The 23,886-nt window shown below is 58.8% G+C and overlaps 1 protein-coding gene and 1 long non-coding RNA gene across 37 annotated transcripts in view; one reads left to right on the forward strand and one right to left on the reverse strand.

Annotated features, from left to right (window-relative positions):
* NRXN2 (neurexin 2) overlaps positions 1–23,886 on the reverse strand; it is a 104,849-nt gene that overhangs the window by 30,751 nt on the left and 50,212 nt on the right. For 13 of the 36 annotated variants that reach the window (XR_012497627.1, XM_074336595.1, XM_074336586.1 and 10 more), the window contains 8 exons: positions 22,776–23,162; positions 22,393–22,596; positions 16,391–16,419; positions 14,816–14,942; positions 14,043–14,424; positions 13,260–13,450; positions 11,422–11,595; positions 10,938–11,057 (listed from right to left, as the gene is read on the reverse strand). Coding sequence is in view for 35 of the 36 variants with exons in the window: in XM_074336595.1 (XP_074192696.1) it covers positions 10,938–11,057; positions 11,422–11,595; positions 13,260–13,450; positions 14,043–14,424; positions 14,816–14,942; positions 16,391–16,419; positions 22,393–22,596; positions 22,776–23,162 (1,614 nt within the window). In the remaining variant the exon portion in view is untranslated. Of the gene's footprint in view, positions 1–5,415; positions 6,401–10,937; positions 11,058–11,421; positions 11,596–13,259; positions 13,451–14,042; positions 14,425–14,815; positions 14,943–16,390; positions 16,420–22,392; positions 22,597–22,775; positions 23,163–23,886 lie in introns of those variants that run through there. The other 23 variants (XM_074336596.1, XM_074336589.1, XM_074336606.1 and 20 more) reach the window with 6 other exon arrangements.
* Positions 4,879–23,851, forward strand: LOC141572284 (uncharacterized). The gene is made up of 4 exons (XR_012497628.1): positions 4,879–4,973; positions 17,505–17,566; positions 18,215–18,388; positions 23,416–23,851. It is a non-coding gene; the product is annotated as an uncharacterized LOC141572284 (long non-coding RNA).

Consider the following 23,886-nt stretch of genomic DNA (forward strand, 5'->3'; position numbering starts at 1 on the left):
GACCCAAGTGTCCTTTCTACCTAGGGGTCCTGAAGGCCCAGAACTGGGGGGGCTGAACCAAGAGTAGAGTGGAAAGTTGGATGGGGGCAGGGTACACTGAGCCACACCCCTAAACAGGCGTCGGGGTGGAAGGCCAGGGCCTGAAAGCCTGGAGCAGGGTAGGCCTTAGCCGCCAGTAACAGTCTCTCCACTTCCAACACTGCAGCACTCTGGAAAAATCGGCTGTCTCCATGGCAACCTTAATATCCAGGGTCCTCCCTTCCCTCTCCACTTACAAACAACAGGGCCAAATTTGGGGGTGGGAAGGGTCAGGGGAGCTAAGATGCTGACCTTCCTCCACACACACCATCCCACCCCTCCCTGACCAGGGGCTGCTGTGTCTTCACCCCCTAGGCTTCCAGGGCCTCCCAGTTAGACAGAGGAGGGGCTTATTGGGTTTCTTGGTCCCTCAGACCAGTGAAGGAAACACCATCCACCTGAGGCCTGCTCCCAAATCTCCCATGTCTAGGAAAAATGAGGCCCTTTCTCCTTACTTTCCCACCCAGGAACCCAGATGCATGTCACCCTGGACAGAATCCTGCCTGAGCCTGGAGAGGGCCTGAGGTGCCCACCGGCAGGACGATGCCCCATTGGGCAGTGAGGCCCAAGCGCTGAGAGGCTGCATTGCATCCCACACCCCAAACCCCAACTGCACACATGTCCCCAGTGACGTACTCGCAGGCCCCACACCAACACAGAGGAGACGACGCACCCAGCTGCACACAAAGACCCGGGGTGGAGAGGCAGACCCCCAAGAGGAGACGCGGAGGCTGGGCAACATGGCGCTAAGTGCACAAAGGCGGGCCATGGCAGGCAGCGAGGGCAGGGGCGAGCACGGCGCATTCGTCCCCGCCCCCAGCCGAGGACGCACGGGCAGCCTGCCCCCTGCCCCGTCTCGCGTCCCAGCCCCAGGCCCTGCTCGGCCAGGCCTCCCCCGGGATTTATTACCCAGCTGTTCTCACACTGCGGCCAGTTTATTACGCAGGGCGGGCCTGGAAAAGCCTAAGGGCGTTTATTAGACTGTGTGCGGATCGGGCGGAGGGACACTTCTTGGGCCAAAGGGATAAAGGATGAAACGTTTATTGGACTGGGCCGGGAGTAATTACCCTGGGGAGACATTTCTCTCCCCAGCCCCGCAATCCCGCCAGAGGGCGCAGAGGGCTGGGTAGGGAGGACGGCGGGCAGGGGGCGGGGCTCCACCAAGTCCCTCCGGGGTTGGTCCCTATCCGGCAGTCGCCACGCGCCTCTCACCCCTCAGGCTCTCCTCTGCCCTGGCCACCCGACTCCCGGGGGAAGGCACAGAGACACGGAACCAGGGCTCCGCACCACATCTAGGGCCTCTGAAAGGTTCCAGAAAGGGCTCCGGAGCGGAAACGGGCCTAAGCCAAGGACCACCGTGTTGCCCTAAGGTCGTCCACACCCACTGTTTTTGATCTCCCCAGGAAAACCGCTAGTGAGCTACACTGCAGAACAATTGGGGGGGGGGGTCGCGCATCCCTGAAGCCCGAGACAAGAGCGCTCTGGCCCACCACCCAAAGGTCCAGAGCTAGCACCTTCTGGCCACCTCCAAAGAGTCTCCTCACTGCCTCCCAGACCCAAAAATTCACTGATCCAGTAAAACACTCGATGATCAAGAATCCTCCATATGGTTCCTACACACCTGCATTCTAGAAAAAAACCAACCAACCATTAATAATGGTTAGCTAACCCAGACCCCAACAACATAAGCATCCCAACTAAACACCCCATGTGGGGGTGCCCCTGTGGTTAAAACTACACGTGCAGACAGACCCTCCATCTGCCCATCTCCCTGCAGCATCAGAAGCCATGACAAAAATCTGGTAGATCCAGAATCACGGAAGAGAAAATGTCCTACACAATCTAGAAAGGCCACGCTCCTAGGTGCCCACAGCCCAGCACAGTTCTTGTATGTGGTTCCTCACAACCCAGGAGGATCTCCACAGATCCACCGCCTGGGCTCTGCTCTCCTGATCTAGAATTCTAGAACAATGTCCCCTCAATTCATGAGTCCCCTTGATTCATCCCCTCAATTCTTGGCCATAAACCATCCAGTTAGAAGTCTAAGTTAACACACCCACATGCCAGCGCCCTTTGTAAGCTGGAGCAATGAATCCAGAGCCCTGGAAGCTACTGACCCAGAACTGGCTTCAGAGGGTACCACAAATGCAAGTCAGGGGCTGAGAAGCTCCTCACTGACTCCGAAACCAACATCAGGGTTAAGGACCAGGAGCGTGCCACCCTCTCGGGCCATTTCTAGGAGCCAGGTGTGCTGGTCCCCTCATGCCTAGATCAACAGCAGCTGCAGGAGCATCATGGGTATCTGGTGAGTCTGTAGGCATATTATGTAACAGGAGGGGCTGGGGGACGGAAGGGTAAATAGAGGAAAGAGTGAAGAGAAGGAGGGAAGGAAGGCAAGGAGAAATGCAGTGAGATCCCAAGAGAAGGGAGACAGAAAGGCAGGTGCAGAAAGAGAGGCTCCCTTACCCTGAGGGAGGCTGGGGAGACGCTGGGCAGAAAGGAAAGGTCTCCCCTGGACCAGAAAGGTCTCCCCAGTTGACCTCTTCCTTTAGCCAAGCGTGAAACCCCAAGACAAGCCTGTCCTTTCACCTCCCCCCAGGGCTAAGCTGAGCGGAGGCACGGTTCAGCCATGACACATGGTCTCCTCCCTGCTCTTGTCTGCCCTCTGACCCTTTTCCTTCCTTTCACCTCCCTGACCCTTACGGGCTCCTCCACGCAGGCTCCCACCACTTTCCATCACTTCTCTGGACGCCCTCCAGCTCGTCCTCGGCTTCCATGTGGCACTGGGCAGCCATTGGCCCTCTTGGGGCTGTTTCTCTTCTCTGCCCAGCATGGAGGGGGCCGTCTCTGAGGCAATCCCAACACAAACTTTCCATAGCCACTCCCCCTGCCCATGCTCTTTCCTCCATTTTCTCTCCCTCTCGCCCAGCTCTTCACATCCCAACTCCAGGTCCTCCACTGAGCCTTCCTCTGGCCTCAGTGCCCAGGCCCCTCCTTCCAATCTGCTCATCTCCCTGGGCCAGCATCTCTCTCCTTTCCCTTTCACCAACTCTCCTCTTCACCCCACAATGCTCTCCCCCAATACCCCTGGCTGCCCTTTCCTGTCTCATCCTTTCATGTCTCTCCTCATTGCCCAGAAAGACCATGTCTTATCTGGACCCCTTTGGGAGCAACACTGGGCCTCAAGGCAGCCAGAGGGGACAATGAAGAGGAGGGAGGAAGGCACAGAGGGCCTGAGAGCTGTGGGGAGAAACAGAGTTAAGATCAGCAGCAAGGTGTTGGGTGGGCAGGTGGAAGAAGAGAAAGACATGGGAAAGCGCTGCATGGAGAAGACTCCAGCTGGGACAGAGCTCCGACAAGACCAGGCTATGCTGAGAAGAGAGAAGCGAGCAATGAAGGGAAGGGTTGGAAAGGGCCACTCCTGGGAAATGGATGAGGAGAGAGCAGAGGCAGCAAAAATTAAAGACGAAGTAGGAGAAAAGCAAAGAATAGGAAAGGGGCGGAAAGATGGGAAGTGATGGAGGGGAACACAGACTGGGAAGCAAGGATAAACAGATGGAGAACAATGGGGAGGCAGAGATGAGTGCAGAAACGGGAGGCCATGAGGGGCCTAGAAGTCAACTGATGACGATACAGGCAAGGAAGGTGAGGGAGAAACAAAAATGAAGTGAAAAAATGATAGGTGATGACCAGAAATGGGAAGTGATGGGAGTGCAGAAATAGGAGGCAACAAGGGTACAGAGTGAAAACTGGTGAAGACACAGTGATGGGAGGTGATGGGAGTTGAGATAAAAAGTGAGGCGAGCATGGAAATGTCAGAGGACCAAGATGGGAGGTGATGGGGGTACAGAAGTGGGAAGTGATGAGAGGACAGGTAGAGGAGGTGATGAAAGTACAGGGATGAGAAGTGATGGAGGTACAGAAACGGGAGGTGATGGAGGGCTGAGATGGGGGCCAAAGACGAAAGGTGACAAAGTATAAAAATGGGAGGCGATAGAGGGTTGATATGGGAGGTTTTAAGTGGTACCATATGGGAGCTGAGAGAGGTACAGAGATGGAGGTAACGGGGGTATAGAGAGGGGAAGTGATGAGTGGACTAAAATGGAAGCTGATAGGGTCTCTGGGATGGGAGGTGACAGGAGCTCTGAGATGGAATGTGAAGGAGGGACTGAAATGGGAAGTTATGAAGTCTGACATGGAAATGAAATAAAATATGAAGAGGGACAGATATGGGAGGTAATGGGGAGTACACAGGAAATTATGGGGGTGCAGTGACTGGAAGTGATGGGAGCATGGAGAATATGGGGGACAGAGATAGAAGGTGGCAGGTACAGAGATGGGAAGAGATGGCAGGCAGAGACTCTTAAGGGTCTAAGATATGGAGTGATGAGGGGCCTGAGATGGGAGGTGATGAAGGGCACAAGCGAGAAGCGACAGAGGTCAGAAATGGAAGGTGACAGGGTCTGAGGGGAAAGTGAAGTAGGTTTTGAAATGGAAGGTTAAGAGGGGCTGAGATGAGGTGCTAGCAGTGGAGAGTGATAGAGGACTGCCAGGTGATGGAGACTGGAATGGGGGAAGCCAAGTCCAAGTAACAGGGCTACAGAGGTGAGAAGTGCTGGGGATCAGAGGTGGAGGCAGGGCAGCATGAGGAGGTGTGGAAAGGAGAAAGTGGAGATGTTTGGGAGGTGGTGGTGGAAGGACAGCAATGAGGAAAAGACGGGAAGGCTGCTGGAGGGACAGCGGTGAAATAGAGCCTGATATCAAGAGGTGAAAGAGAAGAGATGGGACATTTCAGAGGCAGAGATGACAGATGGCACAGAGATGGGATGGTGGTTATGGGGGGCCAAAGACAAGAAGATAACGGGGTGCAGAGATGCAAGACCAGCAATGCAAAGGTGAGGATTAGGAAGAGGTGGAGGTAAGCCAGATGGAGAAATAAGGGGCAGAAATGGAGGTGAAGAGGAAGAGACTGGGGAAGGGAGAGCTGGACAGAGGATGAAAGGACAGAGATAGGGAGGTGACAGGGGAACCGAAACACGAAGGTGATAACAAACCAGAGATCAGGATAAGGAGGTGAAGGTGAGGCAAGGAAGAAAGTGGTGAAGACAGAGATGAGGTGATAAAAGGATGGGGGTGGTGATGGAGAAGCGAGGGTGGGGCTGAGAAGATGGGAGCCAGAGATGGGAGGTGAGGGGGTGCGGGCCGAAAGGCAGAGGGGCTGGGCCTCAGCGCACGCAGGCTGGGGTGCGGCCCGCGGGGGCCAGGGCCGCGGACACCGGAGGCGGACGCCGGGGGAGGGGGGGCAGCCGGCCGATCGGCCTCGGCAGCGCCACTTACCGTGCCCGCCGCGGGTGAGGAAGGGCATGCGGTTGATGGCGATGGGCACGGTGCCGTGCTTGCTGTGGAAGTGGTGGACGTGGTGGGTGGTGCTGAGGCTGGAGGAGACCCGGGCCCCCTCGGCCGCCCCCAGCAGCAGCAACAGCAGCAGGAGCGGCAGCAGAGGTGGCGGCGGCGGCAAAGGCCCGGCCAGGGCGGGGGGGCGGCGCGGGCACCCCCCCGGCCCGCTCCCCCCGGGGGGCATCTCGGCCCGGGGGCGGCCGCCTCACAGCCCCATGGCCGGGGGCGGGGACGCGGGGCTGCGCAGCCCCGCGAAGCCCCCCTCCGGCTCCGAGCCCCGGGAGGGGGGATAGGGGTGAAGAGAAGGAAAACGAGAGCCCAAGCCTCGGTCCGAAGCCAACGAAATCAACTGGACCCCGCCGGGGAATCCGGGGTCCGCGGAGCGGCCACGCCAAGGTGCAGGACGCCTGGGTCCATCGCGGAGCTAAGGGTCGGAGCGGCGCACAGGGCCGTCAGAAACCCGGGGGAGCGCCCGAGGGAGGGGGCATAGTGCCGGGTGGAGGGGTAGGGGAAGCGCGGGGGCCAGGCAGGGAGGGGAGAGCTGGGAAATCCTGCGGAAAAACCGAGCCGGGGAGGAGGACCGGAGGGGAGAAGCAGGAGCCCGACGGAGACTATGGCCGGCCGCGCGGCTGCCGCCGCTGCCGCCCGACGGAGGCCCGGGGAAAGGAGGGAGCGGCCGGGGGGAGGGGGGCGGGAGAAGGGGGAAGGGAAGCAAATCCGGGTGAGGGGGAATGGAGGGAGGGGAGAGGAGGGGAGAGGAGAGGAGGGGAGCGGGGCTGAGCAGAGGAAAGGCGCGAGCCTGAGAGATTCCGGCGGAGAGATGGAGGCAGCGGAGTGTTGCTGCAGAGGCAGAGAGGCTGGAAGGGAGAGGGAGGAGGGAGGCAAGGGGGAGGAAAGAAGGGGAGTGGAGAGGGGAGGGGAGAGGGAGCGCGGGAAGAGGAGGGGGCAGGGCGGAGGGACCGGAGCGGCTCCCGGTCTGCGGGCGGCGCTGGGCAGCTCTGGCGCGCGGCACCTGGCTAGCCCGCTCGGCGCTCGCCTCTCCTCGGCGCGCGCCCCGCCCCTCCCCTGCGCCCGGGCGCGCGCTCCTCTCCCGCCCCCTCCGGAGAAGGGGCCCTGCTGAATAATTGAACAGGACTGAGGCTAGCAAAAGAGGCCGATCTCTTCCTCCTCCTCCCCCCCCCCCGCCCCGCACCTGGACGAACCCCAATAGGGCTCGCTGGTCCAGCGCGCAGAGATGTGGCCACTGGCACCTCTGCACGCATCCCTTGGAACACACGTGTACGCTAGGATGTGAACGGGCTTAGGGATGGAGACACCCACGTGTCCATACAGGCACCAGTGCAAGCGCATGCACACAGGCTCAGACACATACATGCATACATGTACTAATAGAGACTGGCACATGAACTCACTCAGTCCAGCATGTACACATGCCCAGAGGCATACATGCGCACACATATATGTTTGGTCACAGGCAAGGCATGGCCAACTACCCACAGACACCTACCCTAGCTCACCCTCCCAAAACAGGGTCACCCATAGCATACAAACAATGCACCTGGAGCTCAAAGGTACTGGTAATACACGTCACAGGCACACCGTCACAGGCACACCGTCTCCTCACCACCTCCCACAAGGGTGACCCCTACCCCAGCTCACCCCTCCCGGACTCCTCCAATCCTTCCTTTTCACTCCCCTCCCCCAGCTTCAACCTCTCCCTCCACAGGGTTTCCAGGACAGCTCTCCACTGAATGTCCCCAAATCCTTCCTGAGCCACTTATGTCCAGCCGAGGCAGCCGTTTCTCCTTCTAGGTGTCCCTCCACTGGGATCTGGCCCCCAGACTTTTGGGGATCTCGTCAAGGCACTTGTCATAACCCAAGAAATAAGTGCAGGGAAGCTCCCTTCCCTTTATCTGGATGCCACCTCCACACCCACATCAACCTTGGTTCTGCCCAGAGGAAGCTCTGCTAGGAAGTGGGGGGGGGGGGCAGAGGGTAGAGGAGGAGGAAGAGGGAGGTGGAGACAATCTGAAAGGAGTGAAAGAAATAGTGTAGTGGAGTGAGGAGAGGTGGTGAAGAAGGGGCAAAAGGAAGGGGTGTGAGAAAGGGGAGGGAGATTGGTGGGGGGAGAGGGCTGACTCCTGCTTATTAATCCTCAATTCCATTTTGGAGCAAAAACTATCACCCGGAGCCCCACACTTGCTGTGCCCAGCTCCTGGATGCAGTCAGCACTCAGGACAGCTCCTCCATGGCTGCGGTCACCTCCCCACCTTTGCTAGATGCCCGGGCCCCTTTTGACCCCAGCACCTCGGAAGTGAAAAAAGGGGTCCCCAGAGGCACCCGAGAGGAGGCTTTGAGATGGTACATGACCCCAAGAGGGAGGAGAGACTGCATGAGGGCTGGGGAACAGGGCTGGGCCCCCAAAGCCTGTCCTGCCTTCTCCATCCCATGCTTGTGCCCCTGGCTCTGAAATATAGACTGACACAGCTCTGAGCAGGCAGAAAATTTATGGTCCCAGAGGGAGGGAGGGAGGAGCCGGTAGCGAGAGGAGAGGAAGGGAAACCGCCTAGAGGCCAATCAATATCAGTGAGTGGGAAGTGGAGAGAGTTGGAGGGGGTGACTCTGGAGAGCGAGGGGGGAGACAGGGTAAAAAAGAAGGGAGAGACAGAGGTGTGCAAGGGATCAATAGAGGCTGCAGATGAACAAAGCAAGTGGAGAGATGAGAAACGGGGCACAGAGATGGCAAAGAATGGATTGCCTGGGGGAGGCCCAAGACAGGCTTTGAAACACAGAGAAGCAAGCAGGCCCAAGGGGAGCGCCTTGGTCCTGAACCTCAGCCCTGGGGTTTCAGCTGCATATCAGGAAGTGTCCCTCCTTTTAGCTTCCTTCCTCTCTCATTTCATATTCTTTTTCATTCTCTCTCTTTCCTCTCTCTCATCGAAGAGATGGGTTCTCTCCCCTTGATCTCCTCCTACAGTCCCAGAGCAGATGCTTGAGCTTTAAAGAGACACAGAGATCCCTTCACCCCCACCCCCACCCCAGGGGTAGTCCCCATGTGACAGATAGAGAAACTAAGGACACAAGTGGAAAAGGCTGTTCTGCATGTCAGACCTCGTTTCATCCCAGTCTCTCCCCACCCCAGACAGCAGCACAGCCCAACCCCAACCCTCTGAGGACAGTCCAGCTCCCTCTTCCCTGGCCATTCCCACCCACCTCCCTTTCTTCAGGTGAAGGGCCCTTTGGTGCCCAGGACCGCTCCTGAGAACCTTCAAACTCAGGGGCGGGATGAACTGAATGGGCCTCAGCCAGCTTCCTGCTTGACCTTGTGCATCTGCAGGGCCCCAAGTGGACCAGGTACAGAGAGAGAAAGTGTGAACATGAAACAGTGCCAAGCATAGAGACCTGGGAAGAGGAATAACCCCCAGAGAACAGGTGGCCTGCGTTTGGAGGCTCCCAGGTTGCACCCACCTTTTCTTTACCTCTATAGCTCTGCCGCCAGACCGTAGACCAATGCTCTTGTATGGTGACATTTCCCAAGACGTGCCCTGCTTCCCAGCCCCAACTCTCCCTGCCTCCCACTTGCCCAGAACCAGGAAAGTCCCAGCCTCTCTTTCCACCTCTGCTGAAAGATGCATGACTCCCTAAACTCCCATCCATCTCTATGCTCCCTTCCAGAAGGTTCTACCATGTGGGAGTATAGTAGTGACGATGGACAGCAGCGCTTCTTCACCCTGATCCCCTGCACCCCCAGCACGCAAGGCCCACCTTCGCACCACCACCAACCTGGGACTAAGTGAGCTGCAGCGAGTGACAGTCAGGATCGCTTAGGTTCTGGCTGCGCTGCACCACCGTGCTCTGACTTAGAGCAAGGAGCTGCCTCACTGAGGCCTGTTTCCTCATCAGGGAAACAGGGTGGTTGGTTCCTATCCCTCCTGCTGCCTTCTCTAGGAACAATCTGTGGGGATTGTTACTAGTAGGCCGCAGTTACCACCATCTTCAGATCACCTGTGAGGACTGACCTGGAGAGGGAAGAGCCCAGCCCAGCCCCACCTTTCCTCCCAGAGCCAGGGCTGGAGTGCCCCTGAGGTGACCATTGTCTGGGGGCTTTGGAAGGTAGAGAGCCACAGGTTAGACAAGGAAAATCCTGGAGGACAGGGTAGGATGTGGGGGTACCCAAGGGTGGGCCCTGCCTGAGAGCACGGGGATAGCGCTGAGGGAGATGGACTGGGCCATTTTCCAAGGGAGGAAGAAAAACCATGACCACCCAAGAGCCCTTTCCGGAACCGGCAGGTTTATCCCGAAAGACACTCAGCCCTCTGCCCAGATGACTAAGGCATGTGGAGGCAAAGGCAGTGACCCCGGTTCTTAGCCCAGATCTACTACTTTCTCCAGGAATCCAGTGACCCCTCCAGGCCTCAGTTTCCATGTTTGTAAAACAGAGAAGCCCTGTCCTCCTGTGCGTGTGTGTGCGTGCATGTGCGTGCGTACCTGCGTGCATGCATGCGTTGTTCCCACGCAGCTGAGTGTCTCATCCCTGGTGTCTCAGCAGGGCTACCCCAGGGACAACAATTTAAGCGATACCTGAGGGGGCTGCACTCTCCCCATCCACTGCCGCCAGCCTGATCCTTTGAGAGAAACTCTAAACACCCCCTCGAGCAGGAGGTTGCCTCTCCCCACTGCCTGCCCCAGCTGCCTACCCTCTGCCATGCTCTAACCAGCTGCTGGCCACCAACCACTAGGAACTGGAGACTGCTGCTGAAGTGGCTCTCTGGGCCGAGGGGCGGCTCGAACAATATGCAGGCTGGCAGGCAGATGCCCAGCCAGGGAGGAGAAGCAGGCAAGGACCCAGGGAGTGTCCTTGTAGCTCCGTGGGACAACCCACAGCTGGGCTTCTTGGGGGGAAGGCAGGACGTGCCTGGCCAGTGTCCAGGGAAGCCAGCTGTCCAACAGCCTGGCCTCCTGGGAGGCCTCCTGAGCCTGCCCTCTGGGGCGTGGACGTCTCCGGGCAGGAGGTAACAGGCTTCCAGTGCACAATTCTGAGGATGACAGAGGAAAGCGGGTGCAGGCCCACACCAGCACCCACCCCCCGCCCTGTGCAGTAATAGTGTGTATGTGTGAGCTACAAGTACAACGTGTAAGACCATGGCCAAAATCGCACAGGGAGAGCAACAGAGGCTGACACCTTTGGTTATGGGTGAAGGGAGCAGTGTCCCACCAGCTCAGAAGAAGAGGAGAGGCCATCTACCAACGTGTTGCCCCAGAGATTCAGGCAGCAGCCGTCCTGCACAGGCCTGAGAAGACTCTGGGAGGGGACAGTAGCCAGCAGTTCCCCTTGGGTCCTCACAAGAAGGGATGAGAAGGAAGCAAACATCACGGCTCTCCGAGACCCTCCCTCCTCCCCAGCAGTCCAGGGAACGGGCCAGGGTCTCCCCCTAGGACCCCTAACCCTCCCGGACACTCACGGTCATTGCAGACAGGGCCGCCATAGGAAGTCATGGTGCAGTCACAGGTGAAGCCATCCCACTGCTGCAAGCAGACGCCCTGGTTGGCACAAGACTCTTCGGTGCAGGTGGTGCTGGGGCCTGAAGAGGCAGGAGGAACACCCCAGGCTCAGCCAAGCCCCTCCCTCCCCAGGAGGTACGGAAGCTTCAGGGCCAGGCTGAGACCCTGATGTCAGCTCTGCCAGGCTGAGAGGGGGGAGAGGGGCTGGGGGGGGGGGGCTCAAGGACTTCTAGGCTTGGCCTTGAACTGTGATAAGGGGCCTGGATGGGAGGCAATAGGGAGAGTAAGTGACCCATCACACCCCTGTACCCCTGCCCCAGGGCTGGTGGGGGGAACAGGCTCGTACAAGATCTGAGAACGCCACTTTGCTGCCCTGGTCCGCATCTGCAGCTGGCCCTCCTGCAGCCTGCGGGGTCACATCTAACTCCTCCACCTTCCACTCACCATCACAGCCCCTCTCCACCTGCCCGATGCGGTGCAGGGCATCTGCGATGAGGTCCGGGAGGCGCCCGTTGAGGTCCACTGAGGCCAGGCAGCCCTGAAAGCCATCCCGGGAGGCCACCAGCTTGGGCAGGTTGCTGAACATACTCTTGCTCAGACCACCAATGTACAACTCCCCTGCAAAGGGAGTGGGGTCAAAACCTCGGCTTCCCCGTCCCCACTCCCCTCCCAGGACTTTGTATCTAGCTGTCAGATCCTCCTGGCCGTGCAGTGTCCCATCCCAGACTCCAGTTGCCTTACAGAGATCCAGCGTCCTGCAAATTCCCGCCCCCCATCTCTTCCTTCTTCCTTCTCCACTTTGCCATCTGTCTGCTCCTCTCCCAGAGAAGCCCAGATGCAGGGGCCAGGGGAAGGTTGGGGGATTTGGCGGGGAGCAGCTGGAGGAAACTGCTACATGCTCTCCCCCACACATCTGATTCCAGTTCCGGCTTGTAATCAGGGCCTTTCATAGATGTGCAGCCCCAAATCCCTCCACCCCCGCCCCCCCTTCTGAAGTCTCCCATTCCCAGAACTCCTTCAGGCCTCTCCCTCCTCTGAGTTCTCTCCTGGGGCGGGTTCTAAGCCCAGCTCCCTTCCTCCAACAATAACGAAGGCTTGGCCTGGGAACCCTTGGTGACATCGGGAAGTTCTCAGGGACACCTGATCCCCACATCCCTGCCTGGCCACATGGAACCTAACTTCTTGAAGCCTTGGCCAGCCCGTAGCAGAGTTTCAGCACGACGGATCCACCCGGATGCACCGGCCAGGGGCTCAATGCAACACAAGACTGGCCCAGCCCACCCCTGGGTTTGCTGCCACGGTGGGTTGTCTGTGACATATCGCCCCCTTCTGGGAGCAGGGAGAATTGGCAGCGCTGTGCCACACAATCTGGCCCAGGATTTGACAAGACTTCCAGTGCCAGCCGGGCTTCCTGCTCACTTTGTGACCTCAGGCAAACCACCTAGCTTCCGGAAGCTTGCTTCCACCTCTCCAAGAGGGGGATGAATTCAATGGCCTCTGAGAATCCTCCCCAAGCTGGAACAGTCTGAGTCACTGACACCCAGAGGTCCCTGTGGAGCTGAGAGCTGCTTTGGGTGGTGCAGGCAGTCGCCCACATTGCCCCAGTGGGCTCTGCAGAAGCCACAGGCCTCGCCCTCACGCCTGTTGCAACACCCCAGTGTGTAGGCTTATCCTCCCCTTTCCCGCTCTCTAAACCAGCCCTTCTGGGGGCAGGCGATGACTGCTCACTAGCTACTAAAGACACCCTAGGGAAGGTGGGACCCTGGTGTGAAGCTGAGCCCACCACGGAAGCCTGGGTCCAAAAAAGTCCCCAGAGCTGGCCGAACTGATGCCCGAGGTAGATGACCAGGGCAGCATTCGGGGACCCGGCAACTGCCCCACCCCCACCCCACCCAGAAGAGGCATCTGCCAGGATGCTAAGCTCCCCATTCTCTCCCCATCCCTCAGCCAAGGCAGGCTTCTCAACCTCAGAGGACCGACAGGACCAAACAGAAGGCTTGGGCTACCTACTCCTGGCTCTAGAGTAAGGCCACCAAGCTCCCCATGACACACAACCTGTGACCAGGCTTTCAGTGCTGAGAGGGCAGCCTCACAGAAGAGCTGAGCAGATCTTTGACAAGAAAATGTCAGGCTGGACTCAGTGGGGAATGGGAAAGAGGCAGAAAGAACGGGGAGGGAGGAGGGAGAGTCGTGAGTGGAAGCGCCAGGGCAGGGGTGATTTTGCTGGGGCGGAGGGGTGTCAGCGCTAGGGCCAGGCCTGCTCCAGAGGCCCCAGGCCCCACCTTTGAGATCGAGGTTTCGGGCGCCATTGGAGTGCTGCGTGACAGTGCGGGAGTCAATCTTGAGCGTGTGCACGTTGCCTGGGTCCCTGGACACCACCACGTTGTGCCACTGGTTGTCATTGACTGGTTTGTCTGAGTTCCCCTTCATCAAGGACGGGCCATTCCCCAGGTCAAACACGTAGTGGATGTACCTGCCCCAGTAGGGAGGAGACACTGGGTCAAGGCGAGGGGCAATACTGGGAAGACGGGGGAAAGAGGAGCTGCAGCTGTCAGGGGTCCTCAGTGCCACAGGAGGAAGGGGTAGGTAGGAAGCCCCCACAATGGAGGGACCCAGACCCGTGGCACAAAAACTGGTCATGGGGCGAATGTGGGGAGGGAGGGTCATGGAGGAGACGGCCCCTGTGACAGGCTCAGAAGAGGAGCTGGTAGCAGGAGGGGTTTGTGCGAGCAGCAGGGGCCGTGGGATCAGGGACAGAGCTGCTCAGGCAAGAGGCCACAAGGACACGACCTTGTCTTCTGCCTGGAGAGAGCGCTCGAGGGCCTGGGCAGGTCAGTGAACGGAGAACAGATAGAACTGGAACACCCCTGGCAAGGAAGTAACTGGGGAGTCGCCAGGGCAGAAGGGGGGTCCTGCTTCGCCCTCTTAGCTGGTGGCTGGGGACCTGAACCTTGACCTGTGGTTTGGGGTGGATGAGACCTCTCAGCCAGTGGCGGGGAGGCCATGTCTTGGCCAGCAGGGAGAGGGGACCACTTCCTGACAGCGGTGCAGTCCTAGCACCTCACCCCTTGACCAGCTCGATGACGATGAAGTCATTGCCGTTGCCTGAGTTGAACAGGAGAAGCCCATCGGGGGCTGTGGTCTTAAACTGGAAGAAGAGGTGCATGGAGGCGTAAGCTTGGAGTGTGGCGAGCGCCAGGTAGCTGCTCCGGCTCTTGAAGGTGACCGGATCCGCCACGATGGCACGCAGACCAAAGCGCGCATTGAGCTCGCAGTAGGTGATGTCGCCGTCCTTGCACTGGTCCATGTAGGGCTGGCCGTTGAACACCAGCCCGCTCAGGTGCCCGATGAAGTTGGAGGGCACCACGGAGATGAAACGCCGCTCCGTCATGATACCCGTCTCAATGTTGTGGAACTCCAGCCGCGTGTGGGCTCCTGCCATCTGTCCTGCTCGGGACGGGAGACAGAGATGAGGGGCGGCTTTGGGGCACGGACCGTAGGATCGTTCCTAGAGTGGGGCCGTGGGTCCCCAGAAGCCTCCCCTCCACACAAAGGCCACATGGGAGAGACATCAGCAAACACCCTCAGGTCGGTGCTGGCAGCAAGATGGCTCCTGGGTCCAGGAGTAGGACGTCAGTCCTGGGATGACAGGCTTCTGGGGACATGCTGCCTGCAAGGTATTGAAATGGCCCCTGGGGCCCAGGACCCCACCACAGACCACCCTGAGGGAGAAGTGACAGTGGCTGCTTGAAGGAATGTTACCTTTGCAGTGGTCACCCAGAATGGGGCCAAGCAGAGGTCAGTAGAGACGTGCCCACCCCTGGCCCCGACCACCTACCCTCCACGGTCACGTTGTCCACAGACAGCTGCAGGCTCTTGCCGCGCCGCACCACCCGCACCGTGTGCCACTCGTTGTCATTGAGTTTGTGCCCCGCAAAGAGCGTCTCGGGGCCTTTACCTGCGGCACCAAGGGGGGAGTGAGCATGGCACCTGCACACGCCCGCGAGTGGCTTCATGTACCAGCCCAGGCACGGCGCCTCACCACCCACTCGTGTGTGCACGCAGGTTCACACACTCACACGAACAGCTCTTTATATCCCGTCATAAACCCAGACACACTTGGAACCACCACTTTGTACGATACCCGAAGGTGCCATTTGAACAGAATCAGTGGGAACCGTGCCTCTTGAGTTGTGCCCTAAGACCCTACACACAGATACTCCTGTCCTAACAACCAACGTACTTGTCCCCCAGCCTCCTAAAAGGACCTTCAGTGACGTGTGTAGCCAGCAGCTAAATTCCCAGCATATATGCAGATCTTAAACTTTCAAAAAGCCCCACTATGCACCCACAGCTTCGCTGCTGGTAGTGGAACCTCCACACACACCCACAGCTCCCCCATCTACACAGGGACCCAGTGAGACCTTTCTGCACACACCAGTTAACTCCACACACCCGACACGCAACCACACACAGCTCGTCCAGCATGGCCAGAGATGGGAATGTTTCTTAGGGATTACGACCATTTATTCAAGACCAGGATTATCTGCTCCCAAGTCTACAACCCTATTTACCTTTAGGATGTGCTGAACTTTGCAGCACTCCCAGGTCACCCCTGGGCCCCCCAGGACTCACACCAGCAGGGGACAGGATTCACCAGGCGTACGCACACAAATACCACACACACACACAGAGATGTGCTGAACACAGCCCCTCTGCCTGTGCCTGCCATGTTCCTGTGCTCTTCTGCGTGACCTCCGGGCACACCATGCGGAAACACGCAGAGACAGCATTGAGGCAGCACACGGGGGTGTTCAGAAATGTCCACACTCATTCTCCATCTCACCCCTGCTGAGAGCCACTGTCACCTCGAAAAGCACCCCTATGTGGCGGAAACTCAGCCCCCACCCAACAAAGGAGTTGTGGAGGGCTGAATTTTGAGGCCCTGTGACGTTCGCCTCCACTGGCCTCAAGCCCTCATCTCCTTTCCAGTGGGCCTCGCCCGCCCCCTTGTGGCCAACCCTGGAGATGCAGCGGAATATCCCTGCCCCTCGCCAGCTCCTTTCCTGCCACCACAAAGGGAGGTGGGCCGTCCTGCTGCCACCAAGTCTTTGCTCCATCCTCTTGAGGATTTGAGGTGACGAGGTTTCCTGGCCTCCCTTTTCCCAGACCCGGTGAGCATGCTGACCTCGGACCATCCACCAACTCTCCCCAGTTTGGCTTCTTTTGGCCTATTCTGCCCTCCACAACCACACTCCCCATCAGCTCCACTCCGGCTCCCCTCCCCACACCCATGACCAACCCCCACGCAAGCCAGTAATAAAGGCTTCTCCTCCCTCCACCATCCCTCCCCAGATCCCAGTGTCCAGCGTCCCAAGCCCCTTGGGGCTCTGCAGAAGAAGGGAAGCCACTTACTGGGTGCGCAGCCGACGCGCAGGCAGTCTGGGGGGGCCATGGGGCGGGCAGAGGGGAGGGGAGACAAAAAGGCAGAACAAGTTTTTTTTTTTTTACATCCTTCACAGGGAGGGGTGTCTGCGGGTGGGGGTTCCCCCAAGGGCCACTTTCCGGGGACCACGCGTGCCCAGGTGCCCTCTCCCCTCCCTCCTGCCCCCAAGAGGGCTCCAACCCTCCCCAGGGCTAGGAGGCAGGGCAGTCAGGTGATAGGAAGAGGGCTTGCTTCTCCCTTCTCAGAAGGGCCCAGGCCTCTCCTGTCTGAGGGAGAGGGGCACCTTGGGAATCTCAGCGTACAGGGGAGTTTTTGGGGGGCTAAGGGCTTGGCCAACCCAACATCTCCTCATCTCTGGGAGTGAGATGGGTGGGGAAGGCCAGAGTCCCTGCATCCCCTGCTCTGGGACAACTCCCTGCTCAGAGCCCAGGTTGTGACATGTCACTCTCCATGACCCCTGGGCTCTGAGCTAAACGGAGGGGTCTGCCCCAGCACCCCCTTCCCGTACCCATATGTCCCCCCAAAGTCCCAGGGGGCTGGCACCACCCCTACAGGAACCTTCCTTCTACCCTTCCTAAGCTGGAGGATGCCAGGCTATCACTGGGGACCCGGTGGTCCCAAACCCTAAAGAGGAACTAGTATTAATCTGTTTTCCTAGGAAGGGGGCCAAAGCCTCACAGATGGGGACACTGAGACCCCCAAAGTATGATTTCTGAGGACACAGCAGTTCAGGGACCAGCAGGCACCATAACCAGTCTCCTGCCCCTGCGATGCTAGCCTCCAGCTCCAGGTCCCACGTGGTCAGAAAGCACACTGTACACAGAGCTACAGCCAGGGGCCCTAGGGCCTCTGGCCAACCCCCTGGTGGGGACACGTTACCCACACATGCCAGTCGGCCAGCCTTGCAGAGGGCACAGAGCACCAGAGTCCTGTGAAGTTGGGTCTTAGGGCCCTGGACGTCTGCATCGCTCCTTCAGACCGGACGGCAGGGGGGCTGCAGAAAGTGCTGCACCAGGAGGCAGAAAGGCTGGGTCCTAATCTCATTATGTGACCGGGTGAATCTCTTCTCTCTGAGCTTCAGCTTCCCTCCCTGTGAGCAGAGGGACTTGAACAAGAGGATTCTGAGCTGGGAGCAAGAAACAGGTATTCACCAGGCTGGCCCTTGACTTTCAGAGGGGGAGCAGTTCCCAGCACTTGGTTAACAGCAATATCCTGGCTTCCTGTGGCTCCTCCCAGAATAGGCTCAGCAGAGAACCCCAGGGCCCAGGAAGTTAAGGGGGTGGGGGCACCCTGGAATCCCCTGGGCCCCTGAAGGTTCCTGAAGTGGAGGTAAACAGATTCCCCTGTGGCCCTGGGGGGCATGGGCCCCTCGGGCAGTACAGCTGAGCTCCACACGCGTTGTCAACCACAGCAGAAGAGTGGGGGGGAGCAGCCAGGACCCTGAGCCACAGCCTGGCATCAAGGGAGGGCAGAGGCCAAGGAAGGTCAAGGGGCAGACACAGTGGGAAGTAAGAAGTCCCAGTAAGAGGAAGGAGACAGGGAGGGAGCCAGAGAAAAGAGGAAGGGGGAACAGAGGGGAGAGGCTGGACAGAGGGGGAGGAGAGGAATGTCAGGGTGAGGGTGGGAGGGTGCCAGGCCTGGCTTCAGGTCACGGGGGCTCTCTCCGGGCCAGCAGAGTCTTCACCAATGAAGGGTCCAAAAAAGAAAAAAGGGGACTGAAAGGGCAGGCCAATTTCCCTGGGCGGGGGAAAAGGCCCAGGAAAGAGCTCAATTCTTTCCCCGCCCCAACAGGGGAGAACCATGAATGGGCGCCATCTGTCCAGAGAAGAGGTGTCAGCTCCAGGCCCACCCTCTGCAATGACCACACCCTCAGGAGCCCCCACTCCCGTGGGGTTGGAGGAAAGCAAGCACTCGTGGAAGATGGGCACCCCAGGAGGGAGCCAGCACCATCCCAGAGGAAACGAGGTACTGCGAGTGAGTGGGCGCAGCAGCCCTCCAGTGTACACACCCGCCCAGAGCACAGCTCAGGGAGCATTAGCTGGTAACCTATCAGCTAGTAACCTGCGCCTCCAGTTCGGGGAATGGACAGAATTGACTGGTCTGTGCAGACTCAAGGCCCTGGGTGTACCTAGAGACCAGGGTGAGAGTACCAAAGTGTGACGAGACAGGTGGAAAGAAGTCCTCTGCATGGCTAGGAACTCAGGGCATGAACTCGGGCTTCCCGCGCCCCATCTAGTCCACCCCTGCCGTCCCCAACCTGGCCCCACAGATTGGAGGGGGCGGCAGCAAGGCTTCTTCGCCAGGAGCCTCGGGAGCACACTGGCCAGTGTCATCTTGGAAGTGACATCGCAGTGGCAGTGTGCACTCTGGGTGCAGCTCTCAGTCCGAACTGTCTCCCCAGGAGCCCAGCCAACAGGAGCCCCAGGTGGGAACACATGCCCTCCCACGGCCCCAGGGATTGCAGGGCTTTGGGATGTGATGCGTATTGAGCCTGGCTGACAATGTGAATGAGAGCTGGGCTTGCTCTGTCAGGCTGAAGAGGATGTAACTAGGTCCATGATTGGGAAGTTCAGAAGGGGGGGTTTCCGCCCAGGAACAATGACCCAGTGATTCAGATGGCCGTCTCAGAGGTGGGGAGCTCCTGACATGGCAGGCGTCTGAGCACAAGGGAAGGGAAGGCCCACGTGTGAGTGGGGGCGGGCTGACGGGGTGACTTCTAAAGGCCCCTCCAGCTCTAAGATTCTTTTATACAATGCGCCCTCCACGTGGTCTCACTGGCACATCTGGGGGAGGGCAACTCCAGGGAAGGTGAGGAGGGGTAGGCGGCCAGACTGGGCACTGGCCGCAGGGGCCACAGCCAAGGCAGCAGGCACCCAGGAAGAGTCTCACTGGAACGGGGTGCGGAATCCAGGACACTCTACAGTCCTATAGGGACAGAGCAGCTGCTCTGTTCAGGGGCTGCCGACTGCAGAGCTCTGAGAACTTAAAGTGTCTGCAGATGTGCTGAAGGCCAGGGGCAGGGCAGGAGGCACAGTCCGGTTTCTCGGGCATCCTCGGCCTGGAAGGAGGCAGCAGGGCCTCTTTGGCCCGCTCTGGCCTAGCAGACACCCGTCTCCTGAGGCAGGCACTCACTCAGCGCCTCCTCCCCACCAAGAGGTCCCTGGCAGACAGCTGGGTCCTCTTCAGGACCCAGCACCGAGTCTGCGTCATTCCACTGAGCACCTGACGAGCTGCCTGCGTAAGTCTGACTTTCCCTCCTATAGGATGAGACAGCAAGACCAGGGTCCAAGCCCTGCCAGGCTTCTCTCCGCAGCCCAGCAGCGAGTCCAGCCCAGGGGCGTCGGTGGTTCTGCTTGTCTGTGAGGTCCCCCAGGCCCTGTGCAGCAAGCGGGATGGGGAACACAACAGACTTCCTGAGCTGGAGGCCAGACTGGGTCATGCGAAGTGGAAGGAAGCGAGCCCCCAGGCCTGACTAAGCTTACGTCCCTATCCCAGGACATCTTTCTCTCAAGAAGGCTGGAGAATCTCTACGCATGTGTCTTGCATCCGTATAATGTCTTCACTCCCATTATTCCATTTGAGCCTCAAAACCATCACAGAAAGTAGGCAGAACAAGGATTCTTATCCCCATTTTACAGAGAAGAAAACAGAGGCTCAGTGAGGGGAAATGACTTACCCAGCAGTCAAGGACACCAGGGCTAGAACCCAGATCTTCTGGCCCCAGGCCCAGTGCTCTTCCCTTCGCAGCCTGAGGCTGGGTGGGGGGTGTGGACAGCCTGTGTGTCTGTGTGATCACACAGCGGCCACACGCCTCCCTGTACAAGCATCTCTCAGTACTTGTGGACACATGCGTCTGCGCCCAGCATTTGGTCACAGCGTGTCGTGAGCTGTGTTAGAGATGACATGTCTGCACAGGGCCGGGCACAGCCAGGGGTGAGAGGCAGGGGAGAGGACTGTCCTGCTGGCTGTCATCCTGAGAGCCACCTTTTCTCTAACTTCTAAATACTTATGTGGCACAGACAGAAAAACGTGTCCATGGGAAGGAGGAAGTAGACCCTAAGGGTGAAAGTCCTGCGGGCCCACCAGAGTACCTTTTTCTGGCCAAGGACACCAGCTCCTGTCTAATAGAAAGGAACCCAAGCTTCTTCACAGGGGAACCTAAGGCAGTGCAAGTGAGGAAGCAGCACCTGCCCTCCCTGCAAATAGAAGCCCCCAGTTTCCCTGCTGTGTCCCCACCATGCACACAGAGCCACGTGCACAGCCGCACAGAGAACACACACATGCCAGGGGGAGGGGGCACTGCATGCTGGGTACGCAGACCTGGGAGGTCTGAGAAGCACAGGGCCAATCATGGGGTCGTGGGCTGGTGCCTTCCTCTTGTGACTGTTTCCGGGGTGCCAGGGGTGCTATACAGACCCGTGGAGCGCTGGCCAAAGGCTGCTTCCCATCCTGCTTTCCCCGGCAGCACTGCCACCTGCCACCCACTCTGTGGGCTGCTATCACAGTCAGAAGCAGAGCTTCAGGGAACCCTAAAGCCACTCTGAGGCCCTGGCCGCCTGCGCACCTCCCCCCAGCCCCTGCCTCGCTCAGCGATCCTTGTCCTAGGAATATAAGGCCAGGGGGCCAAAAGGGGAAAGGAAAACATACATATACATTGATTAACAAGGTAATGGGTCCCCAAAAGGCCAGTCTGTCCCACAGATGCCTGGAGACCAGTGTTAGCATGAGACTCCACAGAAATCTGTAAAAGCTCAAAGCTCGGTGTCGTCGCCAGGGGAGGACTCTAATCCCCTTAGAGGAGCCCCACTTCTCCTCCAGGCCCAGGAAACAAGGAGCCCCGTGGCCTTGGGTACTACACGCGTATATGCTCAGAGAGGCTGGTCTGAAATGGACAGACCTGAGCCCAGCCTGGACAGCTTAGGACCTCTAACTTCTAGTGTCACCCTGGCTGAAAGCTCCATGACGGCAGGGACCTCATCTTATTCACAACTGTAGTCCCAGGTTTGCAACACACCTGGCACTTACGAGGTGTCCCATAAATATTAGCTGAATGAGTGAACTTGAGGTTTTTTTGCCCCAACAGGCCTTATGGTCCTGCCCGCAGGACACCCCGAGGGCTGCCCCCTGAAGCGGAGCCGTGGCCTGCTCTGGGCAGGGGCAGAGACACAAGCCCTCTGACAGCAAGGGCCCCTGACAGCCCTGCACCCCCAGCTGTGTTAGAGACAATGAGAGGAGCCCTGCACTTTAGGTAAATGACCCGTGTCTGAGCCTGGGCTCTTCCCCCCACTCCCTCCCCCACCCCCGTCACCAGCTTTGTGATGCTGGATAAGTCAGTATATGAATTTAACAATCTATAAAACAGGGAGCAACACCTAGCTGGCGATCGGGTGTCTTCCACTCAGATGTGAAAGCAGACAAAGGGGAGACGACATGTCCCAATGCCTCCAGTGTCACACGTGCAGCTACGCACACAGACACACAGACGCAGACATGGCCCTTCCAGCACAGAGCAGATGAGGGCGCTGAGTGCGGGCGGGTCCTCCTTGGCTCTGGATCCGCTGCTGCACTGAGCGCAGGCTCAGCAGCAGTGGGCGTCTCCCGTGCTCCCCAAGTGAATGAACCCATGAATGAGCACGTGGATAAGCTGACAACCAAGAGTGAGCTATGTCATTGTGCACGCAGGACAGACACGCCAAAACCCACGTGAGTACCCTGGGAGGGCAGCTGTCATACCCCAAACACACTCGGAAAGATGGCCTGGCTGCACTCGGGGTCCCCCCCACTCAGGGTGGCTGAGCACACAGCACCGCCCTACACAATGTATCCTCGCTGGGAATGAGCTCTGGGGGCTCCCACCCTCCCCACCCGCAAACTCTCGCTGGCGCCCCCACCGGCTTCTCCAGACAGAGGGGGTGTGAGTCAGAGGCAAGGTCAGGGAAGGGGCCAGGAGTGCGGGGTGGGGTGGTTACCGAGGTTGACAGTGAGCTTCATCTGGCCCCCATCCAGCTCGAGGCGAAGGGTGTCGGCTGACTCCCTGGAGGTGGTGGCCATCATGAGCCCATAGGCCCGCTGGGACATGAAGCGCAGAGACACGTCCTCCGCCTCCGTGTGCACGGCATTCGGCAGCATGATCTTCATGTACATGGACCCATCGTAGCTCAGGACCGTGGCCTCTGCCCCAGGAGTGGGGGGAGAGGGGGCCGGGGGACAGGCAACAGCCCGTGCAGGGAGAGAGAAGACCGAGAGAATCATTACGAGGAGGCCAGGCCCAGGGCTGGTCTATGAGGGGCACGCTGAGCAGGAGGGGACATGGGGCGGCAGTGAGGACGCCTGGGATGGTGACTAGCCTCACCTCTCTCACAGACCTGCCCCAGAAAGCCGGTCCCGATGCAGTCACAGACGAAGCGGTTCCAGCCCTCTCGACAGATGCCCCCATTGCGACACGGGGCAGACGCACACTGCTTCAGCGTCTCCCGGGAGCAGAAGGGGGCGACGCCCGCAGCCCCCTGTGCCTCGGCCAGGCCCCGAAGGTCTCGGCTACGCCCGTCTATGAACAGGTCCCTCACACAGCCCACGTAGCCAGCCCGAAGCGCCGCCGTCCACACCTCGGGGGGCAGGGGCAGGTCCACCCGCCCCCCCTCAGGCAGACCGCCCAGGTACAGCTCGCTCTCCAGGTCCAGAATCTCACTCTCCCCGGTGGCCAAGAATGGGGTGCTGCGGCTGTTCACCGAGATGGAGCCTGGGGATCAAGAAAGAGTGAGCCTTTCTTTGAGGAAAGGAGAGAAAAAAACAGAAAGCCCATGAGACGCTGACACTCCCAGGAGCCGTGGCAGCCCCCTTCCCCACTGTGTGTTGGGGAACGATCATTCCACCCAGACTTGAAGGCCCAGTGCGGTGACAATTGGGGGAGCACAAAAATTTAGCTGACAGTGATAAGTGCTTAAATTGGATAATGTGTCAGTTCTCATTTATATCCGTTCTCTCCATCTCAGATAATTCTCCTGTGTTTCACAAGATGAACAGGGCAGGAAACAACAAGAGGATGGAAAACGGAGCTGGAAAAGGAAGCATGGAGGAGAGGGTGGCTAGAAGCAACAGAAGGTTCAAGAAAGAGCGCCTGCCTGACCTTGGCACTCTGCTCTGCTGCTTTATTGTGCTGGACTCCTCACGGGGCAGCCACCCTCAGTGTCCTCCCCCACACACACTCCAGAACAGGAGCTCTGTGACGGCAAAGACTATTGAGTTCACTGCTGTTCCTACCCCAGCACCTTGGACAGCACCTGGCATAGTGGGGACTCAGCACATACCTCTCAAGTGAGTTTAATCAAAGAAAATTGAATGGATCGAGACAGAAGGGAGGCGTGCTTGGAAGATTTTTTTCTTTAGGAGGCTGGGATGTCTACTCTGTGGGAAGCACTGTGCTAACGCTTTTACAGTGTTCTCTTGTTTTCTCCTCTTGATGA

Source organism: Rhinolophus sinicus, linkage group LG06 (assembly GCF_036562045.2).
Source record: "Rhinolophus sinicus isolate RSC01 linkage group LG06, ASM3656204v1, whole genome shotgun sequence".
Taxonomy (NCBI): domain Eukaryota; kingdom Metazoa; phylum Chordata; class Mammalia; order Chiroptera; family Rhinolophidae; genus Rhinolophus; species Rhinolophus sinicus.